Source organism: Maniola jurtina, chromosome 25 (assembly GCF_905333055.1).
Source record: "Maniola jurtina chromosome 25, ilManJurt1.1, whole genome shotgun sequence".
Lineage (NCBI taxonomy): Eukaryota > Metazoa > Arthropoda > Insecta > Lepidoptera > Nymphalidae > Maniola > Maniola jurtina.
This window is the reverse complement of record NC_060053.1, coordinates 7146545-7172076: the sequence shown is the minus strand read 5'-3', so window position 1 is coordinate 7172076 and position 25532 is coordinate 7146545. Positions and strand designations below refer to the sequence as shown.

Sequence of the window (25532 nt, the reverse complement as noted above, 5' to 3'; positions counted from 1 at the left end):
GTCATCAACTAGTGCCTAATTTAATAGTAAAACCTAAAATTAAAGTCCTAACACCAGCTAAGTGGGCCTGGCCTTGTGGGAGACGTTAAAGGCCGACTCACACCAATTGCGTACACGTGACACGTGCGTAGTGACGCGCGTAAACCCCTAACACACCGGGTTACGCATACGTCCACGCTTTACGCAAGCGGTGTGCCATGTTTCATCCAGTTCCATACATTACTACGCAATGATACGCGCTACGACTTCGCTTACGCAACGCTTACGCAGCCTGTGTGAACGAGCTATTAAACATTGTTTTATTTGACTATACCTTCTGCTCGCGACTTCGTCCGCGTGGACTACACAAATTGCATACCCCTTTTTTACCCTCTTAGGGGTGAAATTTCAAAAATACTTTTTTAGCGGATGTCTACGTCATAATAGCTATCTGCATGCCTTTAAACCCGATTCATCCAGTAGTTTGTGAGCTGTGCGTTGATAGATCAGCTAACTTTTTGGAGTTATGAGCGTTTTAAGCAATTAAAATATTATGTCACTTGCTTTAACGGTGAAGGAAAACATCGTGAAGAAACCTTGCTTGAGAATTATCCATAAAGTTCTCAAAATTGTGTTACGTACCTAGTTTCGCATTCATCGTATTGCGAGTATTTTGGATATCATTGCCTATTCTAAATTCTGTGCGCGTTACCTACTATCTAAATATTCTAACTCACAATGTTAGCTCAGCCGTGTAAAAACATACGGTGCAAAAATAACATGATTCAATTCATCAACAATGGGCCTTACAGAGCAAAAAAAATATCCAAATAAAAGGTTTATATGGAAGGATGTAATGTTATGACAGAGTAACCTCATCATGTCCGATAAAACATCAGTGTGAACCCGGCCTAATTTTAAGCTTTGATCACAACAACTACTTTTTGCAATTTTGTAGGTTTAGTTTTCTATCCAAATAAACTTTTACTTCCTTAGGGGTTGAATATTCAACAATCCTTTCATAGTAGATAATAGCTATCTGCATGCCAAATTTTAGCCTGATCCATCCAGTAGTTTAAGCTGTGCGTTGACAGATCAGTCAGTCAGTCAGTCAGTCAGCTTTTCCTTTTATATATAATAAACTAGCTGATGCCCGCGACTTCCTCCGCGTGGATTTAGGTTCTTCAAAATCCCGTGGGAACTCTTTGGTTTTCTGGGATAAAAAGTAGCATAATATGTGGCAATCCAGGATATTATCTATCTCCAATCCAAATTTCAGCCAAATCCGTCTTCAAGGAGTAACATACATACACATTACACACACATACACACAAACTTTCGCCTTTATAATATTAGTGTGAAGTGTGATACTTTTGCATAAGCTTACTTTAAACAGATTCTTTAACTTGTGTAAATACTACAAATGATTTACCATTTCTAAAGGAAATATTCTGAATTCCGTGGTACATCCTAATTATAACGAACACCATTTGCGGAAATAAACATGTTGTCTCCCGCGTTGGCCTATATTTTGGGATCAGTTACATCGAATTAGGACAACCCACACGCTGAGTCTGAAATGGAACATGACATGGGATATGCAGGGGACAATATTTCATTTCATTTAAAGCTGGGACACACCAAACGCGTATGCAGCACGTAAGCGTAGACGTAGCGCGTACCATGACGTTGTAATGTATGGAACTGTATGAGATATGGCATACCACTTGCGTGACGTGAACGTTCGCGTAGACGTAATGCGTGCTGTCATGTCTATGGATTCACGTGGTCGCGTGTACGTGCGCGCGTGTGAATCGGCTCTTATTTACCTTCATAATGTACAACGCTTTCCAAATAAGATATTTAAGACATCCTGTAGCTTCTAACCAAGATATAAGACACCCTGTCAGAGCCAGCCCCCCACTTTTTTGGATGTGAAATCTGTCAGGTCGATTTTTTTGGTATAAAATGTAGCCTATGTCACCCGGACCATAATAACGTATCGATTGACATATCATTCATCAAAATCGGCTCAGTAGTTTATGAGCTACGATGGAACACACATAAATACCAACCTACATACATCCATAGACTGCTAAAATCACAACCCTTCCTTTTGGTTTAGCCGTAGTCGTGTAAAAATAGAATAAATGAATACCTACTGTTTGTGTGGATTAAAAAAGTTTGATGCAGTTAATGTAAGTTAAACGCCATCTAGCGGCAACGACTAACTTTAACGACTTTGTGTTACGGTTTACACGGGCCTACCTCATTCATCAAAATCGGCTCAGTAGTTTAGGCGCTATAGTGAAACACACATAAGTACAAACCTACATACATACATAGACTGCTAAAATCATAACCTTTCCTTTTGGCTTTGCCTTAGTCGGATAAATATAATACCTAATAGAATACTTACTGTTTCTGTGGATTAAAAAAGTCTGAAGTTAAACGCCATCTAGCAGCAAAATGTGCGCGAGTTTGAAAGGACTAACTTTAACGACTTTGTGTTACGGTTTACACGGGCCTGCCGTACTTAAAATTAATTTGTTAAACGCTCAAGACTTTGAGATAATAGCTCCCAAACTATTTGAGCTATTTTGAAGTTTCTGGAGAATTCCTTTAAGGCGGTACGAGTGTTTCACTGTACGGAAGATATTTGGGGTTTTGGTGAAATAAGCATGTACTTATTAGCCTGGATTTTCATCTTTCGCTTCAGCTTTCAACTAGTGTGGAAAAAAATTCGGTCAAGTGCGATCTAGACTCGAACACTAAGGGTCTTACTATCGTGCAAGATTAAGTATGTACTTTTTGTTTTAAATTTACTTAAGTCACGAAGTTTTTTTTTAAAAAAAAAGAATAATAACCATTTTAATCATGACTAACATTCCCCTTTCCCCTCCAACTAAGCGTAAAGCTTGTGCTAGGAGTGGGTACGACAATAGGGCAACGGCTGGGGTTTGAACCGCCGACCTTTCGGAATTCAGTCCACTCCTATAACCGTTGAGCTATTGAGGTTTGGCAGTTTGCTGTCCTTTTCTCATTAAATTGGTATGAAAAAGATGTGAATAATCTAAAATTTGGTTTCGCTAAATTTTAGAGTATCCACGTCCTTTTCTTACTAATGTAATATGAAAAGGACAGATACAGTTTGACAGTTTAAAATTTATTTTAGAGCTGTCAAACCTTGTGACTTTAGCTACCGGTCGCGATCCTATTGCTTTTTGTAGCGTGCACTAAAACAAGTCTTTAAATGTAAAATTCATGTTCCGTCCTTTTTTGGCAATATTGAAAAGAAAAAGATGCAGATATTCTAAATTTAGTTTAGAGAGAGACAACAGAATCGGCGCCATTATTTAACTACAAGTGTAAATTTAAAATTTATAACACCCCCGACAAGTGAAGGTTACAGTACCTAGAAAAGAGCTGATAACTTTCAAAAGGCAGAACCGATTTTCTTGGCTAAGAACACTCTCGATCAAGCCACCTTTCAAACATAAAAGAACTAAATTAAAATCGGTTCATTAGTTTAGGAGCTCCGATGCCACAAACAGATACACAGATACACACGTCAAACTTATAACACCCCTCTTTTTGGGTCGGGGGTTAAAAACAAGAGTCGAATTTGGAAACTAGAAGACTATTTACACAACCACAGGAGCGTGGGCATGATACAATATTAATATTCAATTGGAACTAATGTCAATATACAGTATTGACTGTCCCGAGACAGTATTGACATCGGTTTGACTGAATTTATTAATGATTGAATGGTACGTATCACAGAATTCAAGGTGACCTGATAGAAATGGTAGATGTTGTACATGAAATAGCCAGAGCGGATTAGAGTGTCGGCAAATCTTAGCAACTCCCATACTAACTACTACAACAGCTAACATACAAGTCATAATTTAAAAAAATTGCCCGCGACTTCGTCCGCGTGGATTTAGGTTTCTAAAAATCCCGTGGGAACTGTTTGATTTTCCGGGATAAAAAATTGCCTATGTCAATAACACTGACGCAAGCTACCTCGGTAGCAAATATATAAATCGGTTAAGCGGATGGGTCTTTAGACTCTTTAGTAATCCCGTGGGAACTCTTTAATTTATCCCCGGGATATAAGCTAACCCTAAAACCAAATTTCGTCAGAATCGGTTAAACTGTTGGGCCGTGAAAAGGTAGCAGACAGGCAGACAGACACACATTCGCATTTATAATATTAGTATGGATGGATATGGATAAAGAAACTCAGATACATGAGCCCTGAAACATTACACTCCTTTTTTGAAGTCTTGTAGTAAGAATCAAACTTCGTAGGTATGGAGCGCCCTCGGTAGACACTTCTCTTAACATGATCAAAGGTAATGTAATGACCAAAAGCTATTTACCTTGATGAATGAACTGCAACATCGCTAATGACCGGGTTAGCCCGGCCTTTACCCGGCTATCGATCCGATCCGGGACCGGGTCTCAATTATGAGGATATCTGGAGACCCGGATCCAGTACCCGGTTAACGGTTTTATAATAACCGCATCTATTGATTTAAGAGCAAAAACCCTGACGACGCCTAATTAACCTCCTACCCAAAAAGAGGGGTGTTATAAGTTTGACGTGTGTATTCTGTGTATCTGTCTGTGGCATCGTAGCGCCTAAACGAATGAACCGATTTTAATTTAGTTTTTTTTTTTGTTTAAAAGGTGGCTTGATCGAGAGTGTTCTTAGTTATAATCCAAGAAAATCGGTTCAGCCGTTTGAAAGCTATCAGCTCTTTTCTAGTTACTGTAACCTTCACTTGTCGGGGGTGTTATAAATTTTTAATTTACACTTGTTTATATAGTCTTTGATCTCTCTTCGTCCTTATCCTAAGGCATAATTCATGATCAACCCATTGCCGGTCCACTACTGAGTACGGGTCTCTTCTCAGAGTGAGAAGGGCTTAGGCCATAGTCTGCCACGCTGGCCCAATGCGGATTGACAGACTTCACACAACTTTGAGAACATGGAGAACTCTCAGGCATGCAGATTCCCTCATGATGTTTTATTCACCGTTAAAGCAAATGATATTTAACTGCTTAAAACGCACATAACTGAAAAGTTAGAAGTGCTTGCCCGGGATCGAACCCCCGACCTCCGATTAGGAGCCAGATGTTCTAACTTGAGCTATCGAGGCTATATGAGAATAAACTTATTCAAAATCAATACGAACGCGTTGTACAAAGACAAATCTATGTTCAACAACCAATCTCAAATAAAAATGTACAATTTAAAAAGTCGCGAGCGAAGTAAGCCAGCTTAAAAGAATTGCAACAATTTCTCATACATCCGAGTGAGGAAATAAAACAAATGCCCCGGACTTATGAACGTCAGGATTATCGCCGGGCATTCAGTTAACTCGGATTATGTCCCGGACACAATTGCTTTGGTGTTACAAATTGTTGGACATTCAGTGTTTGTCACATTTTTTTATAATCTAATTCATGCAGTTATTATTACCACACTGAACTGGAGCCAAGCTTTGACCAGGTGTGTCACAAATATGCGCCAAGCTTTGGTTATGTGTATTAAATATTGTGATATTAGGACTTCATTAAAAATTTACAACACCTCCGACAAGTGAAGGTTACAGTAACTAGAAAAGAGCTGATAACTTTTAAACGGCTGAACCGATTTTCTTGGATTATAGCTAAGAACACTCGATCATGCCACCTTTCAAACACAAAAAAAAAACTAAATTAAAATCGGTTCATTAGTTTAGGAGCTACGATGCCACAGACAGATACACACGTCAAACTTATAACACCCCTCTTCTTGGGTCGGGGTTTAAAAAAATAGCCAATGTCACTCAGGATTATGTAAGGATTGTATTGCTAACCCGTACATCCAAATGTAATTAGGCATTTAGAATTTATGGTGGAATGAAGCAACTCACATACATACATTTACGAACCCTGAAAACATTACACTCCTTTTTTTTTGGGCAGTCATGTACTGATGTCCATTTTTAGTTTAGAAGCTATAACGACATATACAGATATTTTTACTATTTTTATCGCTCGTAATTGTCTGTACTCGGACGCAATATGAGAAATTGTGACCATTATTTTCAGCTGAAAGTTTTAAATCATACATTTTATTTGAGATAGGTCGTAGAGAACTTGGAGATAGATTTATTTTATAACGTGAAATTTTTCGGTTCGTGAAAAATGTTGGACATTGAAAGGAGTTACAGTGCAGATTTTTAGCTTTTTTTACTGCTTTCTGAAGTTTTAAATGCAAAACTTTTTAGAAAAATAAATAATTTAGTAGTAGTAATTTAGCCATGCAACTTATTATTAGTTAGCATTACTAATACTCCCATTTCCCCTCCAATAAAGCGTAAAGCTTGTGCCAGGAGTGAGTACGACAATAGTGCAACGGGTGAGGTTTGAACCGCCGACCCTCCGGATTTTTTTTTTTTAAAAAGAATATTAGCCATGTTAAATGACTAATATTCCCCTTTCCTCTCCAACTAAGCGTCAGGCTTGTGCTAGGAGTAGGTACGACAATAGTGCAACGGGCGGGGTTTGAACCGTCGACCTTTCGGTTTTCAGTCAGATCCTCAACCGTTGAGCTATCGAGGCTAGAATTGAGCTAGTTATTTTCATAACATGACAACTTAGCACACTTTTTCCTTTTGAGGTGCGGAACTCCTGAAAATTAACATAGAATCCGTTGAAATAACAGCGACGTTGGAACCTTGGCAGCGCGGTCGCGGACCGTCAGCAAACAAAGTCAGAATTGCAAAATGGAGTTGTGTTTTCGCGGACGGTACCGTGGCGACCTCTATGAATTATTAATTATTCCGTACGATTTGGGCGGGGGATTTTTTCGCGATGTTTTCTTTTACAATGCCATTTTCACAAAATTTTTTTTTGTAATAAAATAGCGAGCAAACGAGCAGGCGGGTCACCTAGTGTTAAGTGATTACCGCCGCCCATGAATATTTGCAGCACCAGAGGTACCGCCGATGCGTTGCCGGCCATTCAGGAATGTGTTGGTCCGCCCTTGAATAGCCCCATGTTGTTATCTAGTGTCCTAATACATGACGAATAGTTGCAAACTACCTCTGTACCAAATTCCATAAAAATCGGATAAACGGATGAGCTTTTAACAATCCCGTGAGAACTCTTTGATTTTCCGGGATAAAAAGTAGCCTTAGTCCGTCCCCTGGATGTAAGCGGTTAAACTGTTGAGCCGTGAAAAGGTAACAGACAGACAGACACACTTTCGCATTTATAATATTAGTATCGGTATGGATAATGAATATTTTGGAAGAAAGCCACGGCCAAGAGCTAGTGTTATAATACATGGTGTTCTGCAACACTAAATTCCATCAGCCTGTATAATTACGCGCGTTGTTTTCTTTTCCCCTATGATCAAGTTTCATTTAGTGATGCGACGAATATTATAATATCGATAATAATCTTGCTAAATGTTGCTTTACGACTGGCATAACATCGCAAATTCTATATACAATATACATACAAAAAAACTACATTTTGATGAGTAGACTCAGTAGAACTTCTCTTTGAACAAGTCATAAAATTTAATCTACGTGAAATAAAATTTTGAAAAACAGTGATTTTTAATGATGAGTTTCGTTCATGCGGTAAACGATAAAATTTAATATTATGCATAATAGAAATTTGTTATCTAAATATAATTTAATATAATTTTTGTTAATTATTTATTATTTTGAAGAATTAAATTTTCTGTTCCTATACCATATCATTTAACCTTATCGATATTAGGGTACTTACTATCGATACCTTATAATCTTATCGAGCTATGTCTCCTCACTAGCCCTCGCGCCAGAGCGCTGGGTATGCTAAAATAATACATTACCGCATACTCAGACACATGTGGTGTCAGATTTTTTGATAGAACAAGACAAATAACTTCGCGAATATTTTATTATCTTACCACCACTTTACCGCCTAACCACCATAAGTTCTAATATCACACTAATATTACAAAGGCGAAAGTTTGTCTGCATGTGTGTATGTTTGTTACTCTTTCTCGCAAAAACTTTTAGATGAATTTAGCTGAAATTTAGAACGGCGATAGTTTATACCCTAAATTATTCCGAAAAATTAAAAAGTTCCTACTTTATTTTCAAAAACTTATATCTAGGCGAACGAAGTCGCGGGCATCAGCTAGTTTGATATAATATTGGACCCGAACCACCACACTGTAATAGTACTTAGAAATCTAGACCGTTATGGTCTAGATTTCTAAGTAGGTATACAGAGTTCTGCGTTCACTATTATCTGTGCGATTAGTTGAATCACCAAATGCACATTATTAAGGTCGCCGCCGCCGTAAGGTCGCCGGCTTATCGGTGTTTTATAGGATACTAGCCGATGCCCGCGACTTCGCCCGCGTGGATTTAGGTTTTCCGAAATCCCGTGGGAACTCTTTGATTTTCCGGGATAAAAAGTAGCCTATGTGCTAATCCAGGATATTATCTATCTTCATTCCAAATTTCAGCCAAATCCGTCCAGTAGTTTTTGCGTGAAGGAGTAACAAACATACACACACACACACACACACACACACACACACACACACACACACACACACACACAAACTTTCGCCTTTATAATATTAGTGTGATATTTCGGAGAGTGTGCACAGGAACTTTTCGATCTTGTCCCCCCTTCACCATTTTACCACCGAACCGCAAGACGCCGGGCGAGTTTCCATCCTTATGTCGGTCGTTGACATTCCATCTACACGCACGAAACGTTTTGCGTCTTCATTCCTCATACGCATGGCTAAGGTTTGGAATACTCTTCCGCGATCTGTGTTTCCTACCAATTACAATCCGGGTATTTTTAAAACAAGAGTGAATAGGCACCTTCTAGGTAAACGCGTCCCATCTTAGACCACATCATCACTTTCCATCAGGTGTGATTGTGGTCAAGCGCTTACCTATAGTGAATAAAAAAAAAACATTATTAGTTGATCGCGACAGTCATCATCATCATCATCAAAATCATCGTCAACCGTCCACAGTTGGACATAGGTCTATTGCAGGGACTTCTACACGCCGCCGCTATCCAGCGGCTCCTTGCGACACGCCTGATGTCGTCCGTCCACCTAGTGGGGGGTTTTCCAACGCTGCGCTTGCCGGTGAGAGGTTGCCATTGGGACACATTGGGACACCGACGTCTATCGATTTCTCGAACTATGTGCCCTGCCCATTGCCACTTTAGCTTCGCAACCCGTTGAGCTATGTCGGTTACTCTGGTTCTCCGACGGACGGACATAGAGAAACTCCAAGCATAGACTACTCTCGCAACACACTACGCTTTACAATTAATATAGGTGTAGCATAAGGCAATGCAATTGTTCCTCCAACTCAACCAAACACTATGTTTAGACAATAAACATACATACCAAATGCTTGTATACTACATTACTGCCAGTTTCCTCAGTATTGTGTAACTTGGGAAGTGACAAACAAACTTACATATCAAACATTACGATTTAATTGTATGTAGATGGTGTGTACCCGCGTAGTGCTAATTCTAGACTTGACAACTTGAAACTTGGATCAGAGTGAACTGGAGTAAGTACTCTCGGTTTTATCCTGAATCGACGATATGTCAAATATTAGGCTACTAGCTGATGCCCGCGACTTCGTCCGCGTGGATTTAGGTTTTTCGAAATCCCGTAGGAACACTTTGATTTTCCGGGATAAAAAGTAGCCTATGTGCTAATCCAAGGTATTATCTATCTCCATTCCAAATTTCAGCCAAATCTTTCGAGAAGTTTTTGCGTGAAGGAGTAACAAACATACACACACACATACACACAAACTTTCGCCTTTATAATATTTATTATGCTATAGTGACTGACAAACATATTAACAAGTGTAAATTAAAAATTTATAACACCCCCGACGATCCAAAGTATTTGAGTTTTCCAAAACATCATTTTCAAATAAATAATTATGTATTTAGGCAACGTCCATCTTGACAGCTTGACATTTGTCAATTGACATAATATTATGAACCTAACGGTTATCTAACCTTCTTTTCTACAAGAAAACTAGAAAAGAGCTGATAACTCTTAAACCGCTGAACCAATTTTTTTAGATTATAGCTAAGAACACTCTCAATCAAGCCACCTTTCAAACAAAAAAAACTAAATTAAAATCGGTTCATTCGTTTAGGCGCTACGATGCCACAGACAGATACACAGATACACAGATACACACGTCAAACTTATAACACCCCTCTTTTTGGGTCGGGGGTTAAAAAAGGGGGATTCAGTTATGGTACAGTTCAAATAACCATATGAGCTTAATATGAGGTATTTATTTCGAAATTACAGACAGACACTACAATTTTATTTATTAATATTGATATAGATGAATTGGCTTTTCATGTGATTTTTCATATGCTACCTGCTACCTGTGAAATGACCCATCTCTATTAAAACGTAATGGAAATGCGTAACTTTGTCACTTCCAGTCCTTTATAGCTAAAAGCCCAATTAATTAGAGCGCGTTCCCATTTTTAGGGTTCCGTACCCGAAAGGTAGCCACGGGACCCTATTATTAAACCACCGCTGTCGATCCGTCCGTCCGTCAACGAGCTGTAATCTCAAGAGTTCGCTATAACAACAAATAATTCAAATTCCACAAGATGAAGTTGAAAACTAAAACCCGACTGCGATCGGCTTAATAAACGCTGAAATATTATAGTACAATTGTTTTTCTGTCGCTTGGTATATTTTAATGTTGTAGTACATTTATGAACTCAGAATTTTCTCCTCTTTCATTTGACACCCCACTCGATACAATAGCAAAAAAAAATTTTGGAGACCCCCAATTTTTTTCATGCAACATCCGTTTGGTCAATTTTTTTCGTATAAAATGTAGCCTATGTCACCCGGATCCTTACGACGAATCGATTTACACCTCATTCATCAAAATCGACCCAGTAGTTTAGGCGCTACGGTGGAACACACAGAATTTGGATACAAACATACACACACACATACATACATAGACTGCTAAAATCATAACCCTTGCTTTTGGCTTTGCCGCAGTCGGGTAAAAAATTGGTTGTCTGTAAAGTCGGTTTACTGACGATAGTTGAACGTGACAACAAAGGCCGATTGTGCTTCTTTGTCGCTCGTTCCGCGCTCTCGCTTGCACTTCAAGCCTTACATGGAACGCCTCAGAGCGAGGTAACGCCGCATGAGTCATGTTTTTTCGTGCGTGCAGCCGGCTCTATCGAATTATAAGACGTTGTCACGTCAAAAGTGTTCTTTCAAGTACGATGGTACGGAACCCTTCGTGCGCGCGTCTCTTGGCCGATTTTTACGGAACGACTCTTTGCCTGTAAGTTCCTAGAAAATAATTTAATAATGTTTGCCCAAAGAGTTTCATCTCGAATTTCACTGAAAATAATAATATTCATTCAAATTACAGGCTTATTTTGAAATTAATCTGAAATTATAGGAGGTATTTACGCAGAAATTTCCTTGAAACTGATATAATGGGTTATTTTGAGCTACATGGAGTTTTTGAGAATCGCCTTTAGTATCTTAATAAGTAGGTTCTTACCATTGTAATAAATAATAATTTTATTATTGATGATGAAATTTTACATTTGATTTAAAAATAAGTGTTTGCGAATCTAAATAAACTTAAAAGAACTTATTTTTACCAAATTTTTCATTTTTAAAATAAGTGTTTTTGTGAGAAAATAAAACGAAAAATACTTAAAGCCCGTCAAAAAGCAGTAGTTAAACACAGTTGAAAGTTCGCAGCTTCCCCGCCCGCCCTTTGAGCCAAAAGGGATTTGCAGTTTGCTCAACTTTCGAGCCTTTGGTCGAATTCTCGGTATCTTTTATTGTTTGCTCGACTATGACTGAACTTGATTTCTATTTGCAGTAAAAGACGCTTGGTGCTTAGCGCTAGAAGGAGATTTATTTGATAGCATTTCTACTACTTATTTAGATACAGGGCTGGTAATTCGCCGCAGAATCTAAATAAACTTAAAAGAACTTAATTTTGCCAAAACATTTTACATTTTTAAATAGCTAAATGTTTTTGTGAGAAAATAAAACGAAAAATATCTACTTAAAGCCCATCAAAAAGCAGTAGTTAAACGCAGTTGAAAGTTTGCAGCTTTCCGCTTGCCCTTTGAGCCAAAAGGGATTTGCAGTTTGCTCAACTTTCGCGGCCTTTGGTCGAATTCTCGGTATCTTTTATTGTTTGCTCGACTATGACTGAACTTGATTTCTGTTTGCAGTAAAAGATGCTTGATGCTTAGCGCTAGAAGGAGATTTATTTGATAGCATTTCTACTACTTATTTAGATACTAGAGGATGCCCGCGGCTTCGCCCGCGTGGATTTCGGTTTTTTTTAAATCCCGTGGGAACTCTTTGATTTTCCGGGATAAAAAGTAGCCTATGTCCTTCCCCGGGATGTATCCCATGTCTGTACCAAACATTCAAATCGGTTCAGCGGTTGGGCCGTGAAAACGTAGCAGACAGACAGACAGACAGACAGACACACTTTCGCATTTATAATATTAGTATGGATATAGTGCTGGTAATTCGCCGCAGAATCTAAATAAACTTAAAAGAACTTAATTTTGCCAAAACATTTTACTTTTTTAAATAGCTAAGTGTTTTTGTGAGAAAATAAAACGAAAAATATCTACCAAAAGCCCATCAAAAAGCAGTAGTTAAACACGGTTGAAAGTTTGCAGCTTTCCGTTTGCCCTTTGAGCCAAAAGGGATTTGCAGTTTGCTCAACATTTGCAGCCTTTTATTCAATTTTTTTCTTTTAGTGTAACCACAAATTCACGGTTTTCTTTTACTTGTGCTATGAGACCTACCTACCTGCCAAATTTCATGATTCTAGGTCAACGGGGAGTATCCTATAGGTTTTCTTGACAGACACGACAGACGGACAGACAACGAAGTGATTCTATAACGGTTCCGTTTTTCCTTTTGAGGTACCGAATAAAGGTCATAAGTGCGACAGATTTTTGATGCAATAGTTTTGCGGAATTGCTACTCGAATTCTGAGGCCGACCGTACATTGATATTCAAATAGGTGTAATAATAACATAAAATAGTAATCAAGCTAATATTATTTTGACAAACCCAACGTCCGATGCAGCAAAACATTTGTACGGGATGGCCCGTAGAAATATAACCACTTAGAGGTAATAGTTAATAGTATGTAGATATAGTTTTAAGTGTTAGAATAGGATAGGATGCACCTACCAGAGCCACATGGTCACACTAGTGACCCAGCTCTTTAAATGAGAAAAAAAAAGCTTGATTTCATACAAAAAAAATTAAAAGTTTTTGACACCATAAATTAGAGAACTTAAGAATAGTTGTGATTAGTGAGTTAGTAATAATAATAGATATATAATCCACTTTTTTCTCCCTTTTCAGACCCTCCAGGAGCGCCCTACATCGAAGGCTACGCAGAAGGGGAGACCGTCCGGCGAGGTCAGAGTCTGGAACTGGTCTGCAGAAGCCGTGGGGGCAACCCCCCGGCTCAGCTTATTTGGTACAAGAATGGCGAGCAAATCCGGATGGCATACAGGTATGTTAGAATTTTACCCTTTATGGTAAAAATCATGGAAAAATAAATAAAAAATAAATTAATAAATCATGTTTATTTGCGAAAAGTAACGTTAACATTAGATGACGATATAAAACGGCTGGCGGGAAGTGGCTGGATGAGGAAGGCTGAGGACCGGGTGTGATGGCGCTCTTTAGGGAAAGCCTATGTCTAACAGTGGACGTCCACATGCTGATGACCATGAATGTTGATATAAATTTTTGACCACTAACTCCCAAAGAAGTAAGACCTGGTCAGAGCGTCGGGCGCGAATCCAGAAGACGCAGGTTCGAATCTGGCGGTTCCGCAATTTTTTATATGTATTTGAAAATTATTTAGCCTTGGAGTGTAGGTAAAAACACTATAATGACATAAAAATATGGTAAAATAGACTCTCTTAAACTTCTATACTAAAAATATACTATATTTTTAATTTTTACTCAAAATAATTAAAATTTAAAGTATAAAACTATTCTAGACGAAAATATTTTAATCCATTCCGAACCCATTGCAATGCTATCCAATTATCCGGCATAGATTTCAGAAAAAAACTATATTTCAATTGTTAAAAAGAATAGACCACAGAACAAAGTTCTCAAACTGTAGTCAATACAATCAAAAAAAAAAAACCAAAACAAGCAAAGAATGAAAAAACAGTGCATCATTCGATAAACCATATCGAAATCCTATAAAAACTCCGAAGATACAGCGAGCTACAGGGAGATGGTAAAAAACATCCCCCCGATCGCCCTACCCTACCCTAGGGTTACCAGGTAACGGAAATTCCCTATCATGTCCCGAAATTTCCTTTATGCCACTAGGGGGAAATTAAATCTTTTACCCTTCAGTTTTTTCATTCCATTTTAATAGCTATATCTAATAATGACCTAAATAAATAAATTGAATTGAATTAAATTGCATTGAATAAGATACCTACCTATAACACGTCATAATATTTGAATACTTTAATATGTTATCTTGACTAGTTATTCAGATATAGTTGAAAACTGAATAAAAAAAATATCGAAATTCCCGCAACTAAATAATACGTAAAATGAAAAACTGACTGACTGACTGATCTATCACAGCACACACAACGCACAGCTCAAACTACTAGACGGATTGGGTTAAAAGGCATGCAGATAGCTATTATGACGTAGACATCTACTAAGAAAGGATTAATATTCAACCCCTAAGGGAGTAAAATAGGGGTTTGTTTGTGTAGTCTATCCCTACTAATATTATAAATGCGAAAGTGTGTCTGTCTGTCTGTCTGTCTATCTGTCTGCTACCTTTTCACGGCCCAACAGTTTAACCGATTCTGACAAAATTTGGTACAGGGTTAGCTTATATCCCTTGGACGGATATAGGCTACTTTTTATCCCGGCAAATCAGAGTTCCCATGGGATTCCTAAAGACCCATGAGCTCAACCGATTTGTATGAAATTTGGTACCGAGGTAGCTTGCGTCCATGTTATTGACATGACATTGACTTTTTATCCCGGAAAATCAACAGGGATTTCCACGGGATCTATAAAAATCTAAACCCACGCGGACGAAGTCGCGGGCATCCTCTAGTGATTAATAAAATTAAGCAGGGATATTCACCGGAAATTCCCTAACTTGTATCTAGCAACCCTACACCCCCCCCCCCCCCCCCCAACCCCCACCCCTAGCCGTTTCACGGATCGTATTAAGCTGGCAACAGATAGGGCGTATGTCCCCTTGATTTATGTAGCTACACTTAATGATGGGAAAATGTCGGCGGACCTTTATATCGATAAAAATCCACCATACTTCCTTACTAATTACTAATATAAAAATTATACTAATACATTGGTATTAATTAGTATAATTTGTATAATGCGAAGTGTGTTTGTTTGTTGATTTGTCCTTCAACCACGTCGCAAGGGGCAACGTGATTGAAGGACAAACTCCAATAATCTACACTCTATCCAGGAAACCAAAGAGATCCACCATCATACTAATATTATAAATGCGAAAGTGTGTCTGTCTGACTGCCTGTCTGTCTGTCTGTCTATCTGTCTGCTACGTTTTCACGGCCCAACCGCTGAACCGTTTGTAATGAAATTTGGTACAGATTCGGCATACATCCCGGTGAAGGACATAGGCTACTTTTTATCCCGGAAAATCAAAGAGTCCCTACGGGATTTAAAAAATTCGAAATCCACGCGGGCGAAGCCGCGGGCATTCCCTAATTACTAATATAAAAATTATACTAATACATTAATATTAATTAGTATAATTTGTATATTGGTATCACTACCCGTACTATACTCGTACATGCGAAGTGTGTTTGTTTGTTGCTTTGTTCTTCAATCTCGTCGCAAGGGGCAACGTAATTGAAGGACAAACTCTAATAATCTAAACTCTATCCAGGAAACCAAAGAGATCACCAAATATATTTTTTTCTCTCATTTAAAGAGCTGGGTCACTAGTGTGACCATGTGGCTCTGGTAGGCCCATACTATCTTATTCTAACACTTAAAACTATATCTACATTCGGTTAACAATTACCTCTAAGACGTATTATAAACTCTAAAAATATATCTATTGGTTTAGGTATATCTCTTATAGTAAGCTTTTTAAATTAAAGTTAAGTTTTTTGATCTCTTGATATTGAAAAATAGCCTCAGCTGAAATATTTGTCGACGTACAATAACTAAAAATGTCTTTGTATTCGCTGGCAAACTCATGTTCTTTGCCAGACGCTTTTAAAGAAAACAATGGTGAAAGCTTTTAAAATAAATCTTGTAACATTGAGGAACATTAAAAGTACTACAATTCGATTATAATTATTCTGAATGTAAAACGTCTACAGGTGTAAATTAAAAATTTATAACACCCCCGATAAGTGAAGGTTGCGGTAACTAGAAAAGAGCTGATAACTTTCAAACGGCTGAACCGATTTTTTTGGATTATAGCCAAGAACACTCTCGGTCAAGCCACCTTCCAAACAAAAAAAAACTAAATTTAAATCGGTTCATTACTTTAGGAGCTACAATGCCACAGACAGATACATAGATACACACGTCAAACTTATATCACCCCTCTTTTTGGGTCGGGAGTTAAGAGGGCTCTCTCCGTCACTCGTTTCATACAATCGTAGTCCCAATTTCATTTGAATATTAAACAACCAAAGTCCATGAAATTTTGCAGACATATTCTAGAAACTAATATCTGTGCTTGTGGTGTTTTAAATTTTTCTAAAAATATGTAGTTTTAAAATTACAGGTGCTCAAAGATTTGTATGTGAATTTTTAAGACCGCGTAACTTTGAAACCGAATATTTTAACAGAAATCTGGAAAACACAGGCATAGATATTAGTTTCTAGAATATGTCTGCAAAATTTCATGGACTTAGGTTGCTTAATATTCAAATGAAATTGGAACTACGTTTGTACGGGGCGAGTGACGGAGAGACCCCTCTTAATATTTTTTTTTACATTAAACCACATTGAACGTCCAATCCGATAATAATTGCTCTGAATCCAAAACGTCTGGAAGAAACGGTATCAACTAGGTCTTATTGCATATATTCAAATTTAAATAATGTATGCAAACGACTTCGGAAACCACAGCTAAGGCGATTTTCCAGAAAATTGTACTCACGAAATGGTAAAATTTCATACTCTATTTAACCGAATTTTTCTAAATAGCTCCTTTTTATATTCGCGAAAACTTCATTTTATCGATATAAATTTTTATCGATACTTTGTAAAGACTATATAAACATTATTATTAACGATTTTATTTCACCGATAGAAATGTTATCGATACTTTTTAGCATCTAAAAACTATCGATATTATCAATTTATCTTCGACTAGCTGATACCCGCGACTTCGTTCGCGTGGATATAGGTTTTTTTAAATTCCCGTGGGAACTCTGACTTTCCGGGATAAAAAGTAGCCTATGTGCTAATCCAGGGTATAATCTATCTCCATTCTAAATTTCAGCCCAATCCGTCCAGTAGTTTTTGCGTGAAAGAGTAACAAAAATACACACACACACACATACAAACTTTCTCCTTTATAATATTAGTGTGATTTTTAATCACGTAATTTTATCATTTCCTTGGCAAGAATATCGATGCCGTTTATTGATACTTTTAGAAGTTGTTCTCTGCTTTCCACTTGCATTAGAAATTCCTTATCTTAAGCTTAAGACTTTTCCTTCCAAAACATGTCTTTTTTCAATTTGTCCTATCGAATCGTCGTGTCTGGATTAAGAGTTGAACTTTGTTGGAATCTTAGTTACATTTCTTACTTTAATTTTAACTTTATATTTCTACTCTTATAATAAAAAATAAAAATGCAAATGTTACAATCATGACATGATTGTAACATTTGAATTTTTATTTTTGATGAATTAATATTATGAAGTTAACAATGTAACTAATTTTTTGAAATTCAAATCTACTGTTGTTTCTTTTTCTTAGGTTTGTTATTATAATCGATATTAAAATATGGACACGACTATTTCACTAAATCTGCCATATCGATGAAAGTTAGCCTACGTCACGTTTAGAATTGTATTAAGACAAACGCCTACCCGACGACGGAAGCTGATTTACTGTACACTTAGTACGAATTTATAGATTACACTAATATTATAAAGGCGAAAGTTTGTGTGTAAGTGTGTGTGTATGTATGTTTGTTACGCCTTTACGCAAAAACTACGAGAGGGATTTGGCTGAAGTTTGGAATGGAGATAGATAATATCCTGGATTAGCACATAGGCTACTTTTTATCCCGGAAAATCAAAGAGTTCCCACGGGATTTCGAAAAACCTAAATCCACGCGGTCGGAGTCGTGGGCATCGGCTAGTTTCGAATATCAAAACAGTTTGTCCACTCATTCGTATTCGTATTTTGACGGATCTGTCAAATTACGAATAGAATGTTACAAGCGAACGTACATTTTGTACGACGGCCACTTCGATCGTATTTTCACGAATCAAGAAAACGAACCGAATACGAATGGGTGCACAAAGGCCCTTTCATCAAAGTAAAATGGACCTGAACTCCCTTGTTTTTGACCCCCGACCCAAAAAGAGGGGTGTTATAAGTTTGATGTATATATCTGTGTATCTGTCTGTGGCATCGTAGCTCCTAAACTAATGAATCGATTTTAATTTAGTTTTTTTTGTTTGAAAGGTGGCTTGATCGAGAGTGTTCTTAACTATACCTAATCCAAGAAAATCGGTTCAGCCGTTTGAAAGTTATCAGCTCTTTTCTAGTTACTGTAACCTTCACTTGTCGGGGGTGTTGTAAATTTTTAATTTTTACTTGTTAGTCCTATATTCAGTAAAACTGATTTTTATTTCACTTTTGCTTACGACACTGGCTGTAGGTTTATAAAGGACTTGCTGATGCCCGCAATTTCGTTCGCGCGGATATGTTTTTTTAAAATCTCATAAGAACTCTTTATTCTTATTTATTTTTAAGTAAAGTAAGGAAAACTAAAGTTTAGTGATGTTATATATTTACTCTAACAGCACTAGTGTTGTTACGTAGTAATCGATTTTATTGCGGGGCTTTATAGTTTTAGAGGCGGCCTCAGTAATGGCTGTGGGAGCTTCTAAACGGTTTATAAGTCTTTATCGGAGTTTGTTCGTTTAGTTCTAGCGCGCACTACAAAATCCATACTCCCAGACTAACCACAGTCTAAAGTAATACCTACTTCATACAGTCGGTCGAAAGATACTACATAGAAATTCTAGTTTTATAAATCTTTCAAAAACTGTGAAACACATGTTTCACTTTTAACCGAATGCCTTAATTCCAATTTTCATGGATGTAACTTGATTAAAGACGGACTTGCAGACAAATTTTCATCCCCTATTTTTTAAATTTTACCACTAAGGGGGTAACCCTTAGTGGTAAAATTTCCAAAAATATGTATATCTTAGTGGGTCCCTACGTTATAAAAGAAACCTATTTCCAAAATGTCAAGATTCTAACCCCAGGAGTTTATTAGTCAGACAGGACAAGTCTTCTTCCTCCAGACTTAATATTATAAATGCGAAAGTATGTCTGTCTGTCTTCTAGATTTTCACGGGCCAACAGTTTAAAGTTTGACCGATTTTGATGTTTGGTACAGAGTTAGCGTACATCCCGGGAAAGGATATTACAATTTTTTATCCCGGAAATCCAAGAGTTCCCACGGGATTTTCAAAAAATCCAAATCCACGCGGACGAAGTCGCGGGCATCATCTAGTGTATTTATAAATGATCCTGGATCCATGGTCCCACTGCTTTAACCCAACAGTGGGTCTAAGGAAATGTAGATGTACTCAGAGTTATTATTTTCAAAATTAGCAGTTATACGTATTCAAACTAGGCCCTCAAAAATAAATGAAGTCCAGACCTCTTCAAATTGATTTAACTACGATTTCCCTGTAATTTAACCGTGCAATTAAGCGGCAATTAACCCCACAAATGACCGCTAAACGACCCTTAAACGAACTTTAATCTTATCACGAATCGCAATCTACTACCTATATGGCACTCGAATATTTCTTTTCAACCCTATTTCAGTCTCTTTTCAACCCCTTTTTAGGGTTCCCTGTTCCATAATTCAAAAAACGAAATCCGAAATTAAGCTCAAACTCTAGGGGCATTGATGTTCGCGACTTCGTCCGAAGCATTCAGGTTTTTGAAAATAATATGAGAACTCTTTGATTTTTCAGTACTAAAAGAAGCCTATGTTCGTGTCGTCGAGATTCGTTGTATTAGGTTTTTTTTTTTTTTTTTTTATTCACTATAGGTAAGCGCTTGACCACAATCACACCTGATGGAAAGTGATGATGTGGTCTAAGATGGGACGCGTTTACCTAGAAGGTGCCTATTCACTCTTGTTTTAAAGATACCCGGATCGTAATTGGTAGGAAACACAGATCTCGGAAGAGTATTCTAAACCTTAGCCATGCGAATGAGGAATGAAGACGCAAAACGTTTTGTGCGTTTAGATGGGATGTCGACGACATAAGGATGGAAACTCGCCCGACGTCTTGCGGTTCGGTGGTAAAATGGTGAAGGGGGGACAAGATCGAAAAGTTCCTGTGCACACTCTCCGAAATATATCCTATAAAATACCGATAAGCCAGCGACCTTACGGCGGTGATCGAGACTTTGGAGTTTCGCCAACAGAGGAGAGTCTTCGCCTATAAGTCTCCTAGCTCGACGGTCAACGGCATCCAGAGCCGCTAGTTGGTACTTTGCGGAGCCATCATAGAGGTGACTGCAGTACTCCATGCACGACCTGACTTGTGCTTGATACAAAGTAATCAGTTGGCGCGGCGTGAAGTACTGCTTGACCTTGTTAAGAATGCCTAGTTTTTTTGCGGCGGTTTTGGCTTTGGCTTCGATGGATCTTCCGAAGTTGATGTTAGCCGAGACGTCGAGACCTAGGAGATCAATGTGATCAGTGATGTTAATAGATATATTCCGGAAAGTGGGAGTCAAGGTAAAAGGACTCCGTTTTGCTGTAAGTAGACATGCCTGCGTTTTGGTAGCGTTAAACTCTACCAAATTGGCATCACCCCAATCTGAAACGTATTTCAGGGTAGAGTTTAACCGCAGTACCATTGCCTCCCTGAGTTCATTGATCTCAGAACTACTAGCGCGTGGACTGGATATGTATCTCTCCATTACTGTGCTGTCGTCTGCGTACCCAACGATTCCGGGTCGTAGCAGATCGTTTATGTGCAGCAGAAAGAGAGCAGCGGAGAGAACAGACCCCTGAGGAACACCGGCATTAGTGACCATGAGATCAGACGAGCAGCCGTCGATAACTACTCGGAAGGATCTTTCGCTCAGGAAGTCAGATATCCAGTCGCACAAGCTCGATGGAAGACCGTATGCCGGAAGTTTGTTAAGGAGGCTGTCATGCCAGACCCGGTCGAAAGCCTTAGAAATGTCAAGAGAGACAGCTAGTGCCTCTCCATGCTTCTCTATGGCCTCACCCCAGACATGGGTGGCATACGCTAGGTGTAGTGGAAGGTCCGTGAAAAGGCTACCGTGACCCTAGAACAGACAGACATGCTTGCGCATTTGAGTATGGATTATTGCGTACTCATTTTTTTTAAAATAAAATAGCGAGCAAATGCAGCATTCGAATCCCCTGATGTTAAGTGATTACCGCTGCCCATGAACATTTGCAGTATTTACCAAAGGAACCGCCAATGCGTTTGCCGGTTTTTCAAGAATTTGTTCTTTCATGTTGTTGGAAAAAATTCGACAATCGAAAATCAAAAAGTTTTACACTATGTTGAATAAATACTTTGAGTGTGAGCTTATAATGGTAAAACCTTTAATTATGAAAGTAAATCTTTCCGAACGATAAAAGTAATAATTAATTTCAATACAATCAATAAGTTTTCACAAAAAAATATTGAAAATGATACAGAACCCTCTCAGATTACGAGTTCTTGTGCTTGGCCGTCTCGTTACGATTCAAAGCGCACTCTCGCATTACCAACTAAACGGCCTAACGATAACAATTCGATTTTATCGCGAAACGAAATCGATAAGCAAATAAAATCGAATCATTTATAGTAATCTGTGTCGATAAAACGCTTCGATTTATTCGATGATAAATAAAATATGAGTTTTATTTAAAAATGAGATAGAATTTCCAAAAAAGAAAAACGTTTCATGATGATCTATTCATCGCTGGCTCACTACTGAGAACTGGTCTCCTCTCAGGATTAGAAGAGTTTGGCTTTAGTTTTCCACACTGGCAAAGTGCGGGTTGGCATACTTCACATAACTTCGAGAACATTATAGAGAACTCTCAGGCAGGTTTCCTCACGATGTTTTTCTTCATCGTTAAAGCAAGTGTTTTTTTTTTTTTTAAACTTTATCACACACACAAACATATTAATATATACCTATACTGAAAACATTAGAAGAAACTATACTAGATAGTGCAAAGGCGGCCTTTTTGCTATAGCTTTGCTATAGTGATATTTTAACTGCTTAAAATTTGCTTTATCGAACACATGCAGATGTAAAACATCGATAAGATTATCATCGCACATCACTATAAGGGCAAAACTCGCCTCAATGATATTTTATTATTTCTTTGTAACTTTTACCTGGTTTTTTTCCGTGTCCCGGGATTCTCATCGATCCCTGGTTATTATATTTGAGAGGCCACGTTACTTCCCGTCACTCAAACGCTAAATGTTATAACAGGAAAATCTTGGTATTTACGAGTATGTACCTACCTATTGAAAATAAAAGTCTTTAACCAGTGTATATTTCTCGTCCTCACCTATGGTGCTGAAACGTGGGAGTTTCCCTGAGGAATAAGATCCGAAATGAGGAGACCCGCAGGAGAACCAAGGTCACTGACGTAGCCCAAACTATTAGCAAGCTGAAGTGGCAGTGGGCAGACCATGCCTGTCGTAGAGGCGATGGCCGTTGGAGCCGGAAAGTCCTTGAGTGGAGACAGTAATAAGCAAGCGTAGTGTGGGACGCCCTCCAGCACGATGGACTGACGATATAAAGCGGCTGGTGGGAAGTGGCTGGAGGAGAAAGGCTAAGGACCGGGTGTGGTGCCGCTCTTTAGGGCCCATGTCCAACAGTGGACGTCCACCGGTTGTTATTGATTCTGTGATTTTAGTAATGGATGGATTCAGTAAATTGGCAATGGACAAATTTCCTTCGTCAATAATGCCTCTCTATCGACCCAATTTATTTAATAAACCCTTTGTAAACCTAATCAACAAACAACTGACATATTTTCCCCAAAAATACATCCATTACACATAATGGGGTAATACTGGCAATTGATAAAAAGCCCCCACCTCGCACGGGTATTGTACAAAAAACCCCCGATATCTTCGAAAGTAAATGTCGGGCGAAGATTTGCGCAAATGTCCCCAAAGATTTGTGTCCCCACTTTGGCGGTTACAAATAAATTTCTTCTGGGCATTCTCATTTCCGTTTTGAGGGCGTTTGTAACTAGACTAGCTGACCAGCCCCGGCTTCGCTCGGGGGAATTTCTCCTTTGTAAATGGGGGCTCTATTCATCATCATAAATATAAAGGCGAAAGTTTGTGTGTATGTGTGTGTGTGTGTACGTTTGTTACTCCTTCACGCAAAAACTACTGGACGGATTTGGGTGAAATTTAGAATGGAGATAGATAATATGCTGGAATACCACATAGGCTACTTTTTATCCTGGAAAATCTAAGAGTTCCCACGGGATTTCGAAAAACCTAAATCAACCTAAACCTAAATAAATAATAAATAATTGTAATATCTTTGCTTACCTGCATTTAGAGCAAATAAATGATTGATTGATATTATTAGTATGATTGTATATGGTATATACTTTATATACATGTAGGATATCGTTTGCCTGTCAACAAAATAATTAACAATAGATAATTAATTATTTATTATAAACAAACCCTTTGACGATTCGGAAGATAAGAAATAAAGGCCTATTTTGATATTGAATTGAATGAAGCATTATTTTGAATTTGAATTGCTATTCAAACTAATTATTATCAGTCCCCATCAGTGCTTTATGTATTTTCCTTTGGCGAAACGGTCGAGTTATTCTGTAAAGCGCTCCAACGCTGACGCAGCGTTGAATAATACTTACCCTTTTCACTCTTGGTCACTCGTACAATACCCCCTCCCCGCCAGTTAGCCATGACTAGCAATATTCCATGAAGAGAAATCATTAACCGTGTTACCATTGTACACCGGCCTAATCGTTGCTGTTACCCGCAACACTCAGGCACACGGGGAGATTACATGGCTGGTACAACGAATTAATACTTACCTACTTTAACTTTATCCGTGCTGGTACATCTAGTGTTACCCATTATATGCCTACTGTTATTAATTATAGGTCCGCTTACATATTATATTATTATTCATATAAATATTGTACATGCGAAAGTGTGTCTATCTGTCAACTTTTCACTGCCCATCCACTGTACTGGTTTTGATAAATTTAGGTGGGTCATTCTCATTCATCACCTTCATCATCACTACCCACCAATAGATATCTAGACATAGGTCTGTCAGTTACAGACTCCTACAGATCTCCTCATTCCCAATTTGATCACGCAAAAAAACTCCAAGCATAGCTATCTCCATCGCCCGAGCCTTAATAGCTCGACGGTTCAGGAGTGGACTGAATTCCAAAAGGTCGGCGATTCAAATCCCACCCGTTGCACTATTGTTGTAACTACTTCTACCTCAAGCTTTACGCTTAGTTGGAGGGCAAAGGGAATATTAGTTATGAATAACATGGCTAACATTCTTTTTTTTTAACTCAGCCGCGAGCCCGTCGACGAATACAGAGAGTTACAGAATAACACGGAATAGGAAATATTCACAACGACTGAACTTGACAAGTGATCAAAGGGTGAACAGAGCCAGTGAACTTCGTTTGTAACTTAGCGGCGGTTATCAAAGGCTAGTCACGGCGGCGCACAAACGCTCTGCTCGGTTAAGCAATGTTGAGCCGAGTGAGTGGATGGGTGGGGACTTTCTCACTCTATGCAGGAAAATGAAAGCCTCCATCATTAGTCCAGTGCTGAGTGGTTTGAGAAAAACATGTCTGTCAGTCAGTTTCTCCTTTTATCATCATCATCAACCCATCGCCGGTTCATTACAGAGCCCGGGTTTTCTCTCAAATAATACCCGAGTACGGAACCCTCAGTGCGCGAGTCTGACTCGCACTTGGCCGGTTTTTTATTAATTGATCACCGGGCACGAATTCTATGCGGCATGTAATATAAACCTAAGTGTATACAATCAAATCATTAGTACAAGTGATAGTGCGGTTCTAAATCGACTCCCTAAGTACTAAGTACTAGCTAAACCCGAAATCTTAGCGTGAAATTTGTAACAGCAT

At 38.3% G+C, this 25532-nt stretch overlaps 1 protein-coding gene across 5 annotated transcripts in view; it reads left to right on the top strand.

The window, feature by feature from the left end:
* Positions 1 to 25532, top strand: part of LOC123877961 (nephrin) — a 341522-nt gene that overhangs the window by 217368 nt on the left and 98622 nt on the right. For all 5 annotated transcript variants that reach the window (XM_045924911.1, XM_045924908.1, XM_045924910.1 and 2 more), the window contains exon 8: positions 13454 to 13607. In XM_045924911.1, coding sequence (XP_045780867.1) covers positions 13454 to 13607 — 154 coding nt within the window. The remainder of the gene's footprint in view (positions 1 to 13453; positions 13608 to 25532) is intronic.